A 22021-nucleotide genomic window follows, 5' to 3' on the forward strand; every position below is an offset into this window, starting at 1 on the left:
GCGATGCAGCTCTGGTTCTGGGCAATTCAGCAGGGAATTTCGATCTCGACAGTTCATCCTCCCGAGATGAAAACGCAGTGGTTGACACTCTGAGCAGGCAGAGCACAGTCTCTCACGAGTGGGAGCTGGCTCAGGAAGTTCTTTGGGAGATCTACGCCCTTTGGGGAACCCCACAAGTGAATCTCTTCGCCACCAGTGTCAACCGGAAGTGCGAAGATTCTGCTTGCAGGAATTTCCTCCAAGAGGAGCCTTGGGGGACGCGTTCGTAGTGGAGTGGTCTTTCCCACTGCTGTACGCGCTTCCTCCAGTCCCTGTCATTCCGCAGGTGTTGTGGAGGTTCGGTTCCCAGATGATCCTCATTGCTCTGGCATGGGCCAGGAGAGCGTGGTACCCGGACCTTCTAGACTGCAAGTAGGTACCATTAAGGGTTACCTGGCGGCACTGTCCCTATTTAAGTGCTCGTCTGAGGAATGTTCTTATTTTAAGATCCCTTTGATCTCTCAGTTTCTAAAAGGGCCAACTAATGTGTTTCCGCCGTCGCCTTTCCAGGTGCCGAGATGGGATTTGATTTTGGTTTTAAAGTTCCAAATGGGAGTTCCGTTTGAGCCCTTGCATTCTTGTCCATTGCGACTGTTGTCCTTTAAAACTGTATTTTTAGTTGCGGTTACTTCCGCAAGCAGAGTGAGTGAGTGAGTTGCAGGCACTTTCCGCCAAACCATCCTTCACTGTGTTCCATAGGGACAGGGTTGTCCTTAGGGTGCAGCCTTCTTTTCTTCCGAAGGTTGTGTCGGAATTCCATTTGAGCTAGAAGGTATTTCTTCCGGCATTTTATCCTCCTCCACATCCTGGTAAGGAAGAGGAGAGGCTCCATAGTTTAGATCCTAGGAGAGCTTTGAGTTTCTATCTCTCACGGATGTCCCGGGTCAGAGTGGACGATCAGTTCTTTGTGGGTTATGCTGGAAGGCGTTTAGGTCAGGCTGTTTCCAAGCAGACCTTGTCCAGATGGATCATTTTGACAATCTGAGTGTTAGGACCCTCCAGGCTTACGGGCTCATTCTCCTAGTGGTGTGGCTGCCTCCACTGCTCTACAGAGGGGTGTTCCGATTCACAATATTTGTGAAGCAGCCACATGGGCCTCTGTCTATACTTTTGTGAGACATTATTCCTTGGACTCCATCCATGGGCAGGATTTGGCCTTTGGTAAGGCAGTCTTCTATTCAGCAATTTGATTGGGCATTCTAAAATTCTAAATTGGTAAATTATTTTTCCGACCTCCATACATTGGTACTGCTTTGGGAGTCTGTCATAGATGTGGAAAAAGTCGCAGGACACAATCCCCTCGAAGAGAAAGTTACTTATCTTACCTGGTAACGTTCTTTCGATGGGATGTTCCGCTGACGTATTCCACATCGAACCCTTCCAGCCTGACCCTCTACAGAATTTCTTATGCGATTGCAACTTTCGTTTCTACAAGGCTATCTGCAGTCATACTGGCAGGAGATTGGTGCCACACGTTCTGGGAAAAAACTACAACTGAGGCTATGGGCGCCGTGCATCCTATATATAACATCCAGTGACGTCGACCCTCGACGGAGGCCCTCGAGGGACAGCGTATCAACGTCATCGACGCAGGACGCCTACGGCCAAAGTATTTCCGAAGCAGCACAGCTGTGGTCATTACTGTCATAGATGTGGAATACGTTGGAGGAACATCCCATCGAAAGAAAGTTACCAGATGAGATGAGTAACTTGTTCTTCTATTTAATCCTTGGTGTACGACAGGTTCAGTGTACTTTCCTTCAGCCCTCTCTCCCTCCTAAAATAAGCCTGGCTGCTCTGGCTACGCTACCAAATACTCAGGTGGTTCAGCCTTATACTAAGAGTGGAGTGTTGTATGGCCTCAGTTGAATGGTTTTGATGAAATCGGGTAGGAATTTAGAAAAACTGTCCCAGCACTGGATTCTTTGGAAGGCTTGGGCTCTGTGTAGGACTTGTTTTCCCCCTTCTAGCCGGATATTAATTGTCAGTATTTTAATACTATGTCCTGAGAGGCAACGGTTGAATGTGTTGTCAGTCTTAGCTGTATGGGCTGTTGGGACTGTTTTACATGTAGGTTAAACTCCTTTTTCTGCCAACCGCACACTTATGTGTTAGGTCTTTGCCTCTAGTCTACACCCTTCCTTATATGAGTGGTTGGTTGTGCATTTAGGTCAGAGTAGTAGTGTGGGCAGAATTTAGCTGATTTTTACATGCATCGTTAGGTTGTGTGATGTCCTTGACGCCCCCCACCCCCGCACCTTTATTTTATGTTGGGTGCCTATCTGAGATGGTGGGCTTACATAGAAGCATTGGGGTAAGGAGTCTTTTCAAAAATGTACTGTTTTTATAATATGATGTTTATTGTTTAAGTACTTTTTTTACCTGATTGACATATGTGTAATATCTTTAAAGTATACATTTTCTTTAGATCAGTACGGTGTATTATGTAGATGTTTGTGGACCAATTGGACCTTTGTGTCCGTCTACTATACCTACTTGAGAGTTGAGCCTTATAGTTATGTCCATGTTAACTTCCTTAAGGGAGGTTTAGCGTCTCGTTCTTTTCAGGTGTGATGGCCCCCGTTAAGGCCAGTGGTTGTAGGTCCCTCACCAGAGGCTGCTGAGCGGTGGGGCAAAGCAGAGACCTCCCAGTGATGGGTGTGGATTGAGGGTTTATGGGAGCAGTCTAACATTGGCAGACGGAGGGGTAAGGGCACAGAAAACTCTTGTGGAACGTTGACCAATGAATAAGGAAGGAGGAGTACGGTAAGATGGCCTTTGGACGAGAAGCGCTGGAACAGAAGGGTTAAGGAGAAAGGTCCTTCGGGAGAGAGACGGAGTGTAAGGTTTCAGGATGGGGGCGCCCTCTCGGGTAGCTGGAGTGGAAATATTAAGGAGATGTGCCTTGCAAAAGCATGATGGGGCTCGCACATAAGGAGAAAGCTAAGGCCCCGAGGGATTTGTGGCATCTGGATGAAAGAGTTAAATGACGGGTGCAAAGGAAAGGGGCAAGAAAGTATTGTAGAGGCGGGTGAAGGGCATAGGGTCAAAAGGAAGGAGATGCTGCGGAAACTATCCAGGTGCAAGGGCTTTTGGGAAAAGTGCACACCCACCTTGCAGAACGTCCATACAAGGGAAGTGTTCTATGAACTGTCTGCAGTTCAATAGGTTCAGCAATGTGTTTCCTTTTCTAGATTGTAGCCCGGAGAGGAAGCAGCCCTGGAAGCCTGGAGATTCCCAGGGACCTCCCCGACATACTGAACAAGCAAGGCCAGACCCGCCCGGCAGATGACCCTGGCGTTCCCTCTGAATGGACATCTCCTGCTAGTGCTGGCAGCAGTGATCCGGTCAGCTCCGACAGCCACTCGGATTCATTCAATGCCTTCCAGTATGACAGCCACAAATTTGAAAGTAAGCATGTTATCCTTCATTGCTGAGTTGTAAAAGGTAGTGTTGGGAATGCCGATGACCTTTACAGATTCCTTAATGCCTTGCGTCGATTGATAATTGATACATTTTTATAGTGTACTATAAGCCCCTATGAGGGTTTCTGCATAGGTGAACGCGGAATCCAGTTCATAAAGATTCTGGTTTCAGTGTTAATGTTCCCTGGACCAGTGAAGCCCAACGACCATTGTGGTGATGATATTCCAGCTTTTAGCCTCACTTCCCCCAAATTAATTTCTGGCTTTGGGGACCAGTTTGAACCAGCGATGTTCAAAGGTGCTAGTCCACTAAATGGACTAGAGAGCTGGGGCCGACCAGGGTCCTCACTGAAACCCGAACTTAGTTGCAGGCCTGATTCCAGGTTAGCATTGACTGGAGAGTCGGGACAGACCAGGGTCTACACTGAATGCACAGCTCTGGTGAAGGCCTGATTATAGGTTATGTAAGGAAGGCCTTGGTATCGAACAGTAAGACAGGCACAAGTGACCACAATTCAAGGGTGTTCATTGAACTTCAATTGGGTTTGAAAAACACCTATCTAATCGTAAATCTAAAAATGGGAGCAAGCTACGACCATCAAATAATAGCGCAGTCTTAGTGGTGTCTTGCCAAAATAAAAGGGCCTATACTAATAAACCTATTGCCAATCCTTACTTCTAAATATAAATAGTGCTGGGAACCATGTTATGCCAAAATAAAGTGTTCAAGAAATGATATGTCAGGATATTCAAGCCATTGTCATTCTTTTCCCACGTTTTCTGCATGGGACAATGCTGCAAACTAGAGCTTAGCACAGTCCGACTTCTCGAGCGTGAAGCTGCAGTTCAATTCTCAGTATCAGGGCCTTCTGCACCAAAGTCTTTTTGCCATTCAAAGTCTCTTACTTCAGAGTGCCTGATAAGACAAACAAACATTCAAAAGTTCCTTTCTCCTCAGGATTCTCATGTACAACTTCTTGGGTGATTTTCGATTCACCCCGGGTGCCCCTCTGCCGGGCTCACACCCACTTTAATACAAAATATCCAATTGGTCTCCCTCTGCTGGGCTCGGACCAGTTTGCGTATTTCCCCCAGCTTTCTCTATTCCATCCCTCTATTCCATCAACAGGAGGATAGCTCAGCGGTAATATGCTTGCCTTGGAAGCAAGACGACACGGAGCAACACAGGTTCGATCCCCAAGTCCGCGCTTGGAAATCTCTGGGTATTAAGCGCGTTATAAATAACCAATCATATCATAATATCGAAGACTTTCGACTGGGTGCAGGATTTTGATGGCCCATCGCAGAACCACTTTGATTCACATTTATTTGTTCACTTTCAAATAATCTCCCTCTGCCGGGCTCGGATCGAATTTATCTACTTTCGTTAATCCTCAGCTGGATACCATACAGAGACCTGTGATTGAGCACCCACGCGGTGCCGGACCTCTCTATCAAAGGTACGGTAGCTTGCTTTAAAGTTCAATCACTCATCAGCAGTCTCACTTCATTTGCATCTCTCATCACACGCATTGTTAGGCAAGATTGTGTGCAGTATCCTTTAGAAGACTAGAGCAACCCTGACCTCCTGGCAATAAGAACTAAACCTTTGGTATAAGTCTGTACTACACAGGTTGGTAGTGTGGCTGAGCAGCCAGGCATATCTCAAGAGGGGTCAATGTGAGCAGTAATGTTGTGACACAGAGTTTCAGTGAGTTATTCAAATAAACACACTCACTTTCTTGATTAAACATTTATTAATTTAACAGTCAGTTATATAAGCCTTCTTTGGAAAGGAGTAAAACATGTACCAGTTATAATATACTGCAAAAACATTCTCTGCTTCTCTAAATCAGATGATACCCATTCGGGGTGGCACACAGACACTTCCTACACCCTCAGGTGACTTAAATCGCTAGGACACTGTGGACATTGATTTATCACTGGTACATTTAGAGCAATACTGAGTTTGATGCAAAGGTTACATTGGGGAATAAAACAAAGGTTAACAAATAATTAATAAACTGGTAAGTACCTTTTAGACCTTCCAATGTCAAGTAAATTTAACCCTTTCCTGGGGGAAAAGGTAAAGGCACAGCGTCAGAGGTAAGAAGAGTCTCTGAGGGAGCCAGGACAGTCCATGTTTCTTGAGCAAAGTCTAGTGGAGCTGAAGATCTAAGTAAAAGTCTTGCACAATGTTTTTAGAAAAGTTTGTAGAAATAAGATTCACTTGAAGGGCCACAAGCTGTGAGGCTTGTGAGGGGCAAAGCTGCAAGCAACTCTGCAAGGGCAACCAAGACGAGCCTCAACTGAGAACAAGGCTACACCACAGCAAGAGATAAGTCCTCTTAGGCTCACAGTACCTTTGGTTAGAGGAAATGGTTCCAGCTGGCTTCTGTTCCTTTACAGCTCGCCAGATCCTGTTGTTCCTGAGCCTCAGTCGTGGGGACAAGAGGGAGGACTCTTGCTCTGCAATGGGAAGCTCATCGGCAGCAATGGGCAAACTTAAATTCAGCGGCACTTCACGGTTTCAGCTCCTCGCTGTTAGGCAAAGTTTGTATGCAGTACCCTCTGGGACCACTACACACAACCAGGACAACAGGTGTAAGCAAAAACAACCTTTGGTATAAGTCTGTACCACACAGTTGTTGGTAGCGAGCTGAGCAGCCAGGCTTATCTCAACAGGGAATGTGAGCTTGTAAGGGTGTTACACAAAGGTCTACAGTGACAAGTATTTAGATAGATACTTATACTCAAGGTTTCTTGGTAAAACACTTCTCCAGCATGGGGTCTGGCATGGATTCACATGCTCATGAATATTCCCCGTCGTCAGGCTGGGAATCCTCGGTAAAGAAAAAACCAGTATCAGTTTCGTTTCTGATCTGTCTTTCGTAGTAGTAACCAATCACTGATCTCTGTGTCATATTGACCACAGCCAATGACTGCCCTCTACCTAAGCCCCGCCTCTGGCAGCCATCTTCAGATTTTTACCGCACGTTCAAGTGTTGGGATCCTCGTGCTATTGCTCTCGAGCGTTAGTGCTATTTTTTTCACTTTTTTTTCTCAAAAACTTCGATTTTTCAGTCAAAAGAGCCTCAAGCTCCACCGTTTCTTCATCCGATCAACGGGGACCCGTTTCGGATTCGTCTACGCCCCTCAAGGGTGAAGATTTCGTCGAGCCACACTTTTGGAGGACTCCAGAAGTTTCTCAGGCCCATCTCTGACATGGCCCAGGAGAAGGGAAGCTCGACGCCCGGAAAGCTGTTCAGGGTCTGCCCTGGATGCCAGCTTCAGAATGTCTTTAAGGAGGACGAACACTCCTTTTGTCTGTACTGCCTACATGAGGACAAGACGCACGTGGAGAAGGACTGTGCGTTTTGCGGCAATATGTCAGAGCGGACCATGAAGGACCGCCACCAACGTCTCGCCAACTGGCTGGAAGGGAAGAGCCCGTCAGGCGAGAAGAAGAAGAAGAAGAAATCCGAGCGGTCTTCTAAGACCTTTGAGGACGCCCCGGCGACGGGGGTCCAACACAAGGCCAAGCACTGCGAGTCCGCTGGCACCGGGAGCGCCGAACGGTCGGGCTCTACGGGCGCCAGGCAGGGCGCACCCTCCCCGGCACCATCAACCACGAGCCAACGCTCTGGTTCGGGTAAGAGGAAGGCCGAGCACCCGGCGAAGCTCCTGGAGAGGCCCCGGTCGAGCTCGAAGGCCCCATCGGAGGGAGAGCGAGGCAGTGACCCTCCCCCCAAGGAGAAGGCGGTGAGCGCACCTGAGGTGGTGAAAGCCTTAATCCATCCGGCCAAGGCCTCTATCGAGACAGTCGCGGCGGCCCTGGCTCAGCCTGTGGAGGCTACACCAGTGGTGGCGACCTCGGGGCTCAGAGTCTCCCTGCTGCCGCGGAGGGAGTCCTCTTTTATGCCCATCGATAGGACCCCCGTGAAACCTCCGACGGAGAAGAAAAAGGGGGGGCAGGGGGTCGTCGTGGTTTCGGCCTCAACCTCTGAGGAAGAGCTGATCGAAGTCTCAAGCCACGGCGTTGGCGTGGAAGAAGACCAGCCCGTCGGGAGGGACCCCGACGTGGGAGACGACGATAACGTCGAGGGTGCCGACGGGGCCGCTGGCCACCCGTCGGAATCCCCTCAACCAGTGCCGCAAGACAACTCGGCGGCCATTTTGTTGGCTATACAGTCCTTATGCTCGGAAATAAGGACGAGACTGCCGTTACCACCAGCGGAGGAACCACTCCCGACGGGGGACCCGGAGCCAGGCCCTTCTGGGAGCCCTCCCCCTAAGAGAAGAAGGATTCATCCTCCACCGCCTTTTCAGCCATCGCGCCCTGTTCAGCCCTCCTCCCCATCCACGACTCGTGGGGATGATACGGGGACTGACACGGCCGCGACGGGTACGGACGACGAGGTTTACGACGAGGATCTGCCGTCGTCACCTCCCACCCGGGCTTCCCCGCCCGACGAGATTGGATCGTTTCACTCCATGATCGCCAGGGCATCCGAGCTTTTCCAGCTCTGCCCGGAAGAAAAGAAGAAGGAAGGTTTCCTTTATCAACGGCACGAGGCCAAGAGGAAGACGGTCCTCTCCGTACCTCTACTGGATGATATTTGGGATGAGGGCCTCGCCCTCCTCAAGAACCCATCCACGACGCCGGCTAGAAGGGATCGGTACGAGAAGAAGTACCGGGTCCCGAACGCGGCCCCCTTGTGCCTTCGGGCACAGCCGACCCCGGACTCGGTCGTCTCCGCAGCGGCCAGGAAGAAAGCTGGGGGGGCGCGGCCTCTACGTCGACCTCCCCGCCGGACGGCGAGGGAAAGAAATTAGATACGATGGGACGCAGGGTCATCTCATCTGCAGCGACGACGATTAAGGCGGCCAGCGCCTTGGCTATCGTAGCCCGCTACGACAGGGAGTTGTGGTACAAACTGGCCCCCCTGCTGGACTTCCTACCAGACGACAAGAGGGCGGATGCCCTAGAGATCTTGCAGGAAGGAGAGGTGGCGTTGGACCACGCCATTACGATTGCGACGGACATCGCTGACACTGGATTTCGCCAGTTGGGCAACGGCGTGTGCCTTAGGCGGCATGGATGGCTCAAGGCTACTGACTTCCGTCAGGACGTGCAGACCAGGGTCTTGGACATGCCGTTCGACGGAAACAACCTGTTTGGGAAAACAGTGGACGATTCCCTTCAAGCCACAGAGACGGCCCGGGCTCTTGGGGTTCTCCAGCAACGACGGCCGCCCTTTCGGAGCGGCGGAGGCAAACAGGGTGCCTCCAAAGGTTCCGGCGGTGGATTTTCCACCTACCGTCAAGCGGCCCGTTCGTCGTCGCAGGAAGCTTACAGGGACGAGGCAAGTCAGGCGGACCCCGCCGTCGTCGCCAAGGAGGTCAAGGCGGCAAAGCCTCGTCGAAGCAGGACTGAACTGGCCGTGGGGTCGGGCCCCCACCGAATCAACCCGGTGGGGGGCCGGCTGGCGAGCTTCGTCAGCGTGTGGGAGTCCATCTCCACCGACCGTTGGGTGCTGGACGCCCTAGCCCAGGGTCACGCGCTCGAGTTTCTAAAGAGGTGCCCGCGCGTACCCCCTGTGGCCAGGAAAGAACATCACGTCCCTCAATTTCTCTTGGAGGTAAAGGCGATGCTCAGGAAGGGCGCCATCGAGCTCGTCCCAAAGAGGCTTCGGGGCTCCGGAGTTTACTCAAGATACTTCCTCGTGAAGAAGAAGACGGGAGGATGGCGTCCCATCCTGGACCTACGACGACTGAACAAATTAATCAAGGCACAGAAGTTCCGGATGGTCACCCTCCAACACGTCCTGGGTCAGCTGGAGGAGGGCGATTTCCTGTCGTCGTTGGATTTGGAGGATGCCTACTTCCATATTCCCATCCTAAAGGGACACCGAAAGTTCTCAGGTTCATGGTCCAAGGGCGTCACTATCAGGGTGTTCACCAAGTGCCTCTCACCGGTGGCGGCGCAGCTGCGCCGAGAGGGGATCCACGTCTACCCCTACCTGGACGACTGGCTCATCCGAGCGAAGACGAAGGAGCTCGCCGTGGAGCACACGGCAAGGACCGTCCAACTTCTCACGGACCTGGGATTCTCCATAAACTACGCCAAGTCCCACCTGGTGCCCGCGCAAGACGCACTGTTTCTGGGAGCGAAGCTTGACACAGTGTCGCTTCTGGCCTATCCGTCGGAGGAAAGGACGAGGGTAATTCTGGGCAAGGTGCAGCGGATGCTGGTTGCGGACGCGGCCAGAGTGAGGTCCATCAAGTCCCTCCTCGGAATGATGTCTAATTGCATTTACCTCATCCCCCTGTGCAGGCTCCGGATGTGCCCGTTGCAGGAGTTCCTGGATGCGCGCTGGATCCAGACTACGGGCAGCTTCGAGGAGAGGATCACACTCGACGAGAGTTTCCGACGAGCGATCCGGTGGTGGGGCACCCGCGCGCATCTGACGGCGGGCATGGACTTCCAGACCCCCGGCCACCAGGAGACAGTGACCACGGATGCCTCCCTGGAAGGGTGGGGAGCGCACACTGAAAATCTGCACGCGAGAGGCCTTTGGCTCCCGACGGAGAAGTCCCTCCATATCAACGTCCTGGAGCTCCGTGCAGTGTTTTGGGCCCTCATGTCCTTCCTTCCGTCCCTCAAGGGCAAGGTGGTGAGGATCTTCACCGACAACACCACCACCATGTTCTACATCAGGAAACAGGGCGGAACCAGGTCCCCAGCCCTGTCCAGGGAGGGGCAGGATCTGTGGCATTGGGCCGTCGCCCAAGGGATGTTTCTGGTGCCGTTTCATCTGGCAGGGATAAAAATCACCATCGCCGACTCACTCAGCAGGGAGCTGCGCTCGTGCCACGAGTGGGAACTACGACAGGATCTAGTGGACCGCCTCTTCCGACGGTGGGGCACACCCCAGATCGATCTGTTCGCGACGGCGACGAACTCCAAGTGCCGGAGGTTCGCCAGCAGGTTTCCCCAGCCGAGGAGCATGGGCGATGCTTTCTCGTTCCCCTGGGAGGGCCTGTTTCTATACGTGTTCCCTCCATTGCCATTGCTGATCCGGCTCATCAACCAGCTCAAGAGGTCACGGTGCAGGATGATCCTCGTCGCACCTGCGTGGCCGAGGCAGATATGGTTCCCGGACCTTCTGGACTTGTCAGCGTCCCCGTCAATCAAGCTGCCAGGGGACGCGGATCTTCTCTCCAGGGAAGGAGGCGCCATCCTCCATCACGACCCGAAGTCGCTGAACTTGCAGGCCTGGCTCCTGCAGCGTTAGAGTTTGGAGGATACGACATACCGGCCGACTGCAGAGAGGTTCTTGCAAAGGCCAGGGCGTCCTCAACTCTTAAATGCTACGGACACAAATGGAAGAGGTTCTCTGTCTGGTGCCACGCACAGAAGATTAACCCTCTACGGATTACGGCTCCCCAAGTACTGCCGTACCTACTGACGCTGGCCAAAGCTGGACTGGCGCACGCGTCCATCAAGATTCATCTTGCTGCGATCTCCCGATACACCAGAACCACGGGGCGGACGTCCTTGTGGTCTCATCGTCTGGTGAAAGAGTTCATGAAGGGGCTGTTCAGATTGTTCCCGCCGGTGAAGGCTCCGGCCCCGGCGTGGGAGCTCAACGTGGTGCTGATCAAGCTCATGGGACCTCCGTTCGAGCCTCTGCACTCGGCTTCGTTGAAGTTCTTGTCGTGGAAAACAGCGTTTCTTGTGGCCATCACCTCCGCACGACGGGTGGGAGAGATCCAGGCCCTTTCCTGCAAGGCCCCGTACTTGACTTTTCACGACACGAGGGTAGTGCTCAGGACGCACCCCTCCTCCATGCCCAAGGTGCCGTCGGACTTCCACCTCAACGAACCCTTAGTGTTGCCTGTTTTCTTCCCGTCGCCTTCGTCGCTGGCTGAAAGGACTTTGCACTCGCTGGATGTGGCTAGAGCGCTGAAGTTCTACATGGACCGCACAAAGTGTTTTCGGAAGACTTTACAACTCTTTGTGAACTTTGGACCTGTCAATCAGGGGAAGGCTCTCTCGAAGGCTTCCATTTCCAGATGGCTCTCCGGCTGTATCATGTACTGTCATCGGTTGGCAAACCGACCGCTGCCTGGCCGTCCGAGAGCCCATTCCACCAGAGCGATCGCAGCTACCACGGCGTTCCTATCTGGTGTGCCCTTGCTGGACATTTGCAGGGCTGCTACGTGGAGGTCGAGGCACACCTTCACGAAATTCTACTGCGTTGATCGGGATTCCAGGGAGGAGTCCAGGGTCGGCCAAGCAGTGCTGCGCAACCTGTTCGCCTAAGGTGAGCCTGGTGAGGAGTTAAGATTTGCTTAATGTTGAGTTTGATGTAATGCTTAATGTTGAGCCTTTGCCACCTCCCGTGATTGTGCATGTGTGTACTGCTATGTATTCTTTATTCATGAGCATGTGAATCCATGCCAGACCCCATGCTGGAGAAGGAACAAGTTACTTACCTGTAACTGTTGTTCTCCAGCATGGGTCTGGCATGGATTCACATGCGAACCCTCCCGCCTACCCCTCTGCGGCTCTTCACTTGGTCATACTGCCACTTCACGTGCTACCAAATCTGAAGATGGCTGCCAGAGGCGGGGCTTAGGTAGAGGGCAGTCATTGGCTGTGGTCAGTATGACGCAGAGATCAGTGATTGGTTACTACTATGAAAGACAGATCAGAAACGAAACTAATACTGGTTTTTTCTTTACCGAGGATTCCCAGCCTGACGACGGGGAATATTCATGAGCATGTGAATCCATGCCAGACCCATGCTGGAGAACAACAGTTACAGGTAAGTAACTTGTTCCTTCTTAATTTGTTGCACAATCATTTATAAAGCATTCACTAAATGAGGCAACCAATATCAAACGCAAATTATACTACAATACTGATTATTAAGCAGTTGAGCTCCCTTGAAGTCGCAGCAAAATAGCATTGAAGTAGGAGCAAAAGGCATAAGTTAATAAAACTAATATTAGTTACTTTAAAACAGTGCAAATAGTTTGAGTTCACCAGAGGAGTTGATTCAATGCAATAGGTAGGCCAAAGTCAATGGGCTAGTGTCTTGTATAAGTAAAAACGGTTCTGGTATTTAAAACGGAAAGGTCTTTGCCACGGTTCTTAGAAGTAGTTCACTGAAGAAAGGTTTGTATGTCTGATCACAAGCTGACTAGGCCTGCAAGTTGCCAAAGTTCCACAAACTTTCGTGTGAGAGTTAAGTTCTCTGTCGGGTTTTCACAGTACCTTATATTGAAGAAAAAGATGCAGCTGAAGACGTCTGTTCCTGGCATTTCCTGCAGATCTCGCAGTTCCTGAGCCTCAGTCGTGGGGATAATAGAGAGGACGTCGGGGGACTGCACGGGGACGGATCACAAAGCTGGCAAATTGGCAAATCTTTGATTCTGCTTACTGTTCTTCAAGCACACAAGCTGGTGACATTCTCCCTGGTTAATCCTAACCAGCTCCAAGAATGGTATCCAGGTGGCTTACGGTTGATTGGTCCCACCAACTCAAAGGAAGAAGTCGTCCTTGAAGGAGCTTCTCTTTCGAGTAGTTGCAGCTGCCGTCCTCTTCCAGTTCGTCTTCGGTTCTTTGGTTCCAGTGGTTGACTCTGCCTTTCAGTCCAAGAGACTCGCCTTTTAAACAGTTTTCTCCCATTCATTCCAGCCTAGCTGCCACTCACCCATCAGGGTGGCTGTCCTTGCCGGACAGTCAGCCAGCCAGCCAATCACGCCACAGTGAATTTGGGTCTCCTAGGAGACTAAGCACAGGTAGTTTCGGGCACCTCCCTCACTTCCTGCCCACTTCAGACACTCAGGCGCCAGAGGCGGTCTTCACTCCTGAAGCCCGCCAAAGGCATAGAAACAAAGGGACCAAACCTAGTTTGGCACGCAGAGAGAAACTCTAGAAGGACCTTTCCAAAAAGAAATGGCGAAAAAAGAAGACCGGGACCTGTTTAAACAAAGGGGGCTCAGGTGCCATCTTGAAAAACATGGCTCCTGCGATTTTTAGCTACCGGTGTTCGCGGTCAGGGAACAACCATGGTAGTTTGTTGTAAAACCACTGCCACCAGTCATTTTGATAGAAAAAGGTAGCATTTCACTGCTCCATGAGTTTCTAGACATAGGGGATACTAGGTAACCCCTCCAGCACTCTATTGTAAGATAATGTGCGCTGGGTCTTCGAATTTAGAAAGACTAGTAAAATCAATTTAACTCTACATTCTCTGGGAAACAGTAGTTTATCCCAGAGAAGGTATTTAAACCTTGGGGCAGCCTAAAGGGCTTCCCTGTGTCACTGCACGGAGGGTGCTGTGCAACACACATGAAAAGATGATGCCTATGGAGTTATCTTAAAACTCCATAATCAAAGAACACAAGAGTAAAACGCACATCAAAATACATGAGAGAGTGGGAAAAAGGCTCAAACTCTCTGCAGGTAAAAAAATCAAGTGCTCAAAATCCAGCAAAGTTGCTGGGGGTCTCTAAGGTGAAGGGTATTAGCACATGTATGAGAATTCTCCCTAACACCCACGTCTACAGCAAATAGCAACACTGCAGTTCTCGGATACCACTTCAGACGTTCCTCGCATCTGGGGTCCAGAACTCGGTTAAGGTGGCTCAGGCTTGGTCAGTCCTGCTTCAGGGAGGTCCAGAGGATCTTCCTGGCGCTCGGGTGCGACTTAAAAGCGATCCACTCGGTTTGGTGTTCCTCTCCCTGGCACTTTGGTTCCAGCAGCAGCAGCTGTGGAAGTACAGCCAGCTCCAAGAGGATGTCTAAACAAGTTCACTTTGGGGTTGATTGGTCCCACCAACCCAAGGGGAGAAGTTGTCCTTGCAGGGCTTCTCTAGTCGAAACAAATTCTGAGCTTCAGCACAGCAGCAGGGCTTCACCAGGCAAACCAACGGTTCAGGAGTTGCAGCAGGCGTCTTTTCCAAGTTCTTTTTCAGATTCCTTCGTCCAGTGGTCGAGTCCGCCTTCCAAGCCAAAAACCCTCGCCTTTTTTTCAGTTCTCTCCCATTCATTCCAGTCTAGCTGTCGATCACACAGCAGGGGGGCTATCCTCTGAGGACAGCCGGCCGGCCAATCACCACAGAGTGCATTTGGGTCTCCCTCACTCCCTTCCCACCCCAGACACCCTGGAGCCAGTGGCAGCTTCACTCGTGAATCCCGCCAAAGGCAAAGCGAACTAAGGGACCAAACCTGGTTTGGCGCGCAGAGTAAATCACAAGAAGGACCTTTCCACAAAGAAATGGCGAAAAAAGACGGGCAGGGCCATTTTGACAAAAATGGCACCCTTGGGTGCTTTACTGCAGCTGCGAACACAGTCGGCGGTAAATGCACACCACAGTAGTTAAAACTAAACCACTGCAACCAGCAATGCAGTGAGGAAAGGGTAACATTAAACATTTTACATGAGAAGCTAGACAAAGGGGTAACCCCTCCAGCACCCTATTGTAAAATGGTGTGTGCTGGGTCTAGAAAGTTACAAATATAAGTAGTCAGTTTCACTTTGCTGCTCTGGGAAACAGTAGTTTATCCCAGTGATTGTATTTAAACCTTGGGAAATCCAGAAGACTTCCCTGTGCCACTGCACTGAAGATGTCGTGTGACACCATGTAAAAGATGATGCCTATGGAGTTTGTCAGACTCCACAACCTAAAGAAACACAAAGTTCAGAAATCACATTAAAATACATGAGAGTGGGTCACACTCTCGCCAGGTCCTCAAAGTTGCTGGGTCTTTAAGGTGGAGGGAATTGGCACATTTCTGAGAATTCTCCCCAACACCTACGAACCACCGATCCCCAGTCCCCCTTTTCTTTCCCCCACACCTCCAAGCAAGTTATTGGCACATTCCCGCATCGGCATGAGAGGCATGAGACCTAGAGGTAAAGCTGTAAGCAACGTTTGTTGACCCTGGGACCCAACCCCATCTCCAAACCCCTGCCTCCCCTCCCCCCACACGCCAAGCAAGGCCCAAAACATGAAAACCACCAACAGACAGAAACTCGTGGATATGACCGCCTCCCCAACAGGAACCCTGGACCTAACGTCTGTTGGAATGACCAGCTCACTGCGGAGGGCATCGTAAAACCCTCTACTTTGAATCGAGTAATGCCCAAGCGAACCCCTCAACACCCCTTCACGCCCCCCCCGATGTCCTCCCTTGCTTTCAAAGTATTCTCCGCCACACTACTGCCAACAAAGTTCTACAAAGACAATCTTACCCTCTCCTTCACCCCGCACCCATCCCTGGTGTCGGTAACCTCCGTCTTCCAGCCACCTAAACCCTTTGAACGAATCACGTCACGGTCCACTATAGCCTGGAGGGGCCGGTGCCCTGATCTCGGGAAAGGCCTTTTACCCTGGACGATTCCCAGGGCCTCTTCTACATGGGTGACTTCCTTTGCTCTGACAAATCCCCTTCTCGCTGGGCATCCATGGTGAGAATGCTGGCCCTTTGCCTTGGTGGTTATACAATGCTTCTTGCCTTCCCAAGAGAAGAGCATGCTGGAGGGTAATGTCCATCTGTATCTTATCTGCCTTTAGTTGAGTCTTGACGATCAGCGCCATGTCTCTCCAGCCGATCTCTTTGGGCCAGTACGGTGGATGCTGTCAAATCCGATGGTTTCCAACCAGGCATCTCCTAGTAAGTCTCCAAACAGTGGCTGTACTGTGGATCGACGATCCTTATCCAGCATCTCCTCAGACAGGTTTTTGATGCGAATGTTGGCGCGTCGAGAGTAGTTTTCCAAGTCTCCACATTAAAGTTCCAGGTTTTTTGTTAGACTGGTGACCCTTTCCAGGACAACTTTGTTTTCCCAGGACTCTTCCACGAGCTCCTGAAGGGCTCTTTCTGTGTGATCCGTCCTCTTCCAGAGTTTCCGGATTCCCTCTAATAGCGGCCAAGGATTTCTTCAAGTCTCCCAATTTGATCCTGGAATGTCGCTACCAGCTTCTCCTGGAAGACTTTCAGGCACTGCATAAGCTCCTCATTCGTGACGGATGTATACTAATTGACCTTTTCACAGTTGACCTCAGGAGAATTGTTCTCATTTAAAAGGTCAATTAGGACATATATGCACGGGGAAACCCCCCCGCAACCCCTCACCCAACACAAAAATCTAATCCAAACCCCCATTCAATCCCCTTATATTATTTATCATCCAAAACCAACCCAATACAGATATAAAATAACTAAAATAATATAAAGGTCAATTGTGCAGAAGGTCAGTTAGGATCACTATAATTAGGTCAATTAGTACACAAGGTCAACTGTAAAAGGTCAATTTGGGTAATACCTTTGTGATGGCTGCCGAGTCCCCATTGCCCTATGGTTATACTGGGGGATCCAGGGTTGTTGCTGCAGTAGCGCATCCTATGTCTGGGCCCATACTCCCGCCGCTTTGAAGGCACCGCCTGGATGCGGGAGATTGAGGTTTGCGATGTGTGAGGGCCTGCTTGCCCCTTCCCTTTCAACATCAGGCTGCTGATTTCTGAATGCGCCTGCCTCCTGTAGTGAGGTCCGCCCGTGTAGGTGTCTCCCGCTCCTGGGAGCAAACCTCCTTCCCTGCACACTGAGCCTCTTAATATAAATATCGGCACTGGCCGTTTCTCAGTAGGGGGGGGGGCGTTTCTCCTTTCCGGCCCAGGGATCAGGCCTCTCCACCTAGCCCTGGTGCTCTGGCCCGGGGCCCTGCCCACCTTATAGGCGCTGCCGGCCTGAGGGGTTCCGCCGATCTTCCTGTTCCCAACCGGGCCTCACGCTGCTTCCCCGCAGGAACGGGAGCTTGTTCTGCACCCACACCGACACCCTTCTGTAACTTCAGCTGCCTTGTGTGCCTCACAGGGGTCTCTGTGGTTTCTTCTCACTTACTGTAGGGTCACACAACCTGCTTTGCAGCAGTTTTTAGAGGTCCGCTCAGCGGAGCTCAGCAGCTCACGTCCTTCTCCTCATGTGCTCTATCGTGATCCGATCATCTATTTCTTGACTAACCTTGTGCATATTATGTGTGAACTCCTGATCTCCTAAGACTAAGCATTGCTGCTCAGTTTGCATTGAACCTGTTCCGGTCTTCAAAGGGTGGCCTCCTCACTAGGGGTGTACCAAACTTCGGCTTCGAGTAAGTATTCGGCCGAATTCTGGCTGAAAAAAAGCTATTCGGCTCTTGCCAAATACTTTGACATTCTCATTTGAATACAATGCAACATGAACTCAGAAAGGCAAGTATAGACTCCAGTTTGCAAAAGTGAATAGAATTAGACCACACAGCTGAAAAATATCTTCTAATTTAATCTGCTCTTTAGGGCATGTTTTGTTACATATTCTTAGACATAAAAGGTGCTCATCTTTTATACTTAGCCAGCAACAATACAGGAACGTCTTTTCTTTTGGCAAATGTTTATATGCAATGTGCACTTTTTCAGTTGGAAAAGACAAATTGAAAGAAATGTTTAGTTCCTGTCATGTCACTTCCCATTGCATAGGTCACAGTCCACCCTATTTATTTTTTTAAGGACTTGAGTCCTGAGTTTATCATTATCTGATATTTTATCAGGAATTATAACTTGCATATGTGTGTGTTTTGGCAAGAAAGAGTGGCTAAGATAAGTGAAAAGTGAGCAGCATTTGTTTAGGTGGGGTGAATAGTTGTGAGATGGAGTTCACGCATTTCAGAGTTCTTCTTGACGTGTGTCCTGCGTGAGCCGACATGAACCATTTTAGACATTTCTATGTGAGCTGCAAAGAGGTTTTGTAACTCAACCGCATCGACTTTGCAACTGGATATAGAATGCAATACATCTGATTCACAAAGGCAGTCCTTTTGCATTTGTGAAGCCTCCTACTTTAACTGGCACTGAATATGCAACAACCTTCTGTACATTTGGTCCCTTCATTTTGGTTTAATCTACTTCATTCCTGGCTTTTCTGCTTTAAATAAAGATGCTACATAAATTACTATGAAGAGAAATAAAAGTACAGAAGGCATTTAAAATGGTGTTTTATTTGTTTTTTTAATATGTGTGTTTTTTGAAGTTTGGAACATGATTTATTAAATAAAGCAACTAACTATTCGGCTTCATATTCGGCTTCGTCCCAATAGTTCATTAACTATTTGGTATTTGGCCGAATACTAAATATGCTATTCGGTACAGCCCTACTCCTGACCTGAGCCCTGCACTGGTAGTGGTGCACAAAAGCCTTCCTTACAGTAACTCGGAGGAAGCCTTTGCCGATCAGGATAGACTGGTATATCTGGGCATAAGACTAATCACCCTACCAGCCCCAAGTTTCCGTTCCCTCACATCACTTGCCCTGTGTGTCTGACATGCAGCAGGCTTGTTATTAGGCTGGATTCTAATGTGTTCTTTTTTTAGAATGACAATGACTTTCCAGTGACATTACCTCTCGTGTGTTATAAATCGAGAGCCGCCCTCAGCAAACGTTTGTGTATTGCCTTACCTGTAAAGCATTTTCAGGGCATACCATCAGTTAATGTTACACACACACCCCAAGTTGTTTTCTAGGTGTTTTTCTGACTGAGTCATGGAAACTAATTCTTTGTCTTTTTGTTAGATTTTGGCTTCAGCAGTGATGGGCGAGGTCCTCTCTCTACCGAAATGGACAGCAGCTCTGGATACCCTCTAACTGGCGAGGAGCAAGAGGTCGCTAGTCTTACGCTGCTGCACATCGACTCAGAGACCAGCAGCCTGAACCAGCAACCCATGTCTGCTGAGGCAGCAGTCTTCACTGGTACAACATTGGCAGCCTTGAACGCAACTTGCCTATGAAAATGTTTGCACGCTGGCTCAGCCAGTACACTGTAAAGGATGCAATGCCATGCAACCTAGCCCTGTTCTTGATCAAGTAAGGACACGGCCACCGTCCGCACACACAGAGGCACCGCTAGCATACTGGCTTGTCTTTTATTTGCTACTGCCAAGAGCAATGACAACCTGCATGATCTGGCATGCAACCCGTTAGCAACATATGTAGCCAGTGGGTGGTTGCAACAAGCGCTTACCAGCCAGTAAATGGAAGGGATCCCCTTGCAAGCCCTACTGCTCCAAGGACTGTTAGCTGAACCTAACTCCACCTTAGTACCCTCCTGAGGTGAGGCGTACCAGTGTCTTTGCTGGTGTGCAGCAGCATGGCACTTTGATTTAGAAAGACCGCTAAATCTGTCTTTATATATATTTTTTTTTCTAAATTTGGAAATTTCAAAAGGTCCATTTCACTGATACCCTGGGGAGCAGTTGTTGAGTGTCACCTGTCGCACCTATTTACAGGCATTATGAGCCTAAGGGTTGATTGTGTGTTTGTCTCACTGCATGGACATGTTTGTTGTGCCCCTGGACTCCCTCAATCTGTTACTCATCTGGCTCTTCTCAACTGTAGAGCTTCTCTGTTGTGCTAATCATGCTTCTTGGTGTGTGTTTCTAGGCTCTGAAAGTGGTTCTCCTGCTCTGTCTGCCACTGGTTCCAGATCGCACAGCGCGTCACCAGCCACTCTGAGTGCAGACCACATGGACCAGAGGGACTTTCAACTGGAGGAGAAGCTGCAGAATTCAGTCTTGCAGACACCCGATGACCTAGGCAAGGCTTGACAAAAACTCTTGCATTCGTCCCTCAGGGGCAGTCTGGCAGTGCATGGCAGTGGCCCTTGTAGAGTGGATCCCCAGCACATGCTGTTATCTGGCTTCCTGCTGGTTTGCTTTCAGGGATGCTTTTTTTGGCTGCAAATTTCTATTTGTGTTATGAGTTGACAGCAAGGGAAGATTTTATAAAAATATGAGTTAGGTCCAGAAACCAGAGCGTGCCTGAAAATAAGGTTTACACTCTGACTCCTCTGTGGGACCAGGAATAACTCTGTTGGTGCCTCTGATGACACGGGGTGTTTTCCTATAATGTGATCCAGGCAGAAATGTATCTCCGAAGTGCAGTGCTTGTGTTTCGCCCCCCTCCCCCACATCCTTGGGTTGTTAGCCCTGGCTGAGAAGCGTATAAGCGGAGAGATACCAGAGAATGTCGTCTTCCATTTCTGTGAATCGTAGCGCTCCCCCTTATGAGCCTTATGATCTGCAGCCGCTGCTTTTCTATCACCTTGATGCTGCCTGCTTGATGGCAGTGGAAACTCCTGATCCTAGTGGACAGAAATATTGAGTTTGAGCTGAAAAGCACCTGTCTGCTTAGGCCGTGTGTGTGTGGTGGTGGAGGAGGCTGTCTGAATGCTGCTGAAAGTCTGGTGCATAGGAGACCACTTCATCATAGGGGTGTGGATGGGCAGTGTGACTGAAGCACAGGATTCTAAGCTTCTCTCCGGATCTGCTCACAAGCTCTCAGCATTCTGGCTACCGGGCCTGCTTTCTTTGGGCTAACAGTTTGTTGGCTACCAGTTTGTGCATTTTCTGGAGGGATTCTAGTTGGTATTCACATGAGTCAGAGTAGATGGCATTGGCGTAGTAGAGGTGGCCTTGATGGAGTGATGGAGGAGTAATTGTGACCTGAAACTTGGGTGTGCTTTCTAGTTGTCTTCCCTCAGTTCTTTCTGATAGAACAAGGGGATGAGGAGTTGCTAGTATGTATGAGAGGAATATTCAGTGGGTGCAGACGATCAAGGCTCCAGCTGTTAATTTTCATGCTGCGTTTGGAATCCATACTCCCAGGGTGCGAAGGGTCTTTGATGGTATTGGAGAACATAGTTTGAATAGACCTGACTGCTAGTGGAATGTCGGAATGAATTCTGCACAGTAACAGAAGGTTACTCTGAGGAGTTTCATCACCTTTGAGGAGGTGGTCGGCATGTAATGCTTAAATCGCTGCACAGGGGAGTGGCACAGGCTGAACGCTGAGGCTGGCCAACCCTTAATACAATGTCCCTTATCACCTTTATACAAAAATAACGAAAGATTTCTGTGCCATCGTCCAGTCTCTTCCCACAGGCGGTAGTCTGATGCAGTCTTAACACTGACATCCTTAAGACTCTGGCACACATCTGCAAGGCTAAAAATCCCAGTCGACTGATTCTGCAGCATCTCCATTCTTACAGCAACCAGTGGGCACAGGTTGAGGTGTCTATTTTCTTTTTTTCACAAGAAACGAGAAGGCATTTTCTGTTGCCACAATGGGAACCGTACAGAGTTCAACAGAGTGCCCACTGGAATCGGTTTCTAATGTGGGGAAAAGTCAAACTTAAAACAAAACTCAATCATGATATGAATACCACTAGAAGTACGAGCAGCAGGAAGTCTGAAGAAAATAGTTCTAGCCGTTGGTAGCAAACAAGAGGAATGCATGGATTTTCATGCATCTACAACCTAACCTAACATATATAGTGCCCTGGAACCACGTGATTGGAAGATGTAAAGCCATTTGGGAAAAGTTAGAACTAACACGTAGTAAACTATTGCCCATCATATAAAGGCTGTGATGAGGCATCCCTTCCAAGAGTGGTTGCCTATTATAGGGTACCACTACTAATCCCCACTGGTGAGCCGCAGAGGTCAGAAGA

General features: G+C 49.9%; 1 protein-coding gene across 8 annotated transcripts in view; it reads left to right on the forward strand.

Annotated features, from left to right (window-relative positions):
• RALGAPA1 (Ral GTPase activating protein catalytic subunit alpha 1) overlaps positions 1–22021 on the forward strand; it is a 1128412-nt gene that overhangs the window by 522709 nt on the left and 583682 nt on the right. For all 8 annotated transcript variants that reach the window (XM_069638431.1, XM_069638437.1, XM_069638433.1 and 5 more), the window contains 3 exons: positions 3234–3450; positions 19087–19263; positions 19954–20106. In XM_069638431.1, coding sequence (XP_069494532.1) covers positions 3234–3450; positions 19087–19263; positions 19954–20106 — 547 coding nt within the window. The remainder of the gene's footprint in view (positions 1–3233; positions 3451–19086; positions 19264–19953; positions 20107–22021) is intronic.

This window comes from Ambystoma mexicanum, chromosome 14 (assembly GCF_040938575.1).
Source record: "Ambystoma mexicanum isolate Mex_15411 chromosome 14, UKY_AmexF1_1, whole genome shotgun sequence".
Lineage (NCBI taxonomy): Eukaryota > Metazoa > Chordata > Amphibia > Caudata > Ambystomatidae > Ambystoma > Ambystoma mexicanum.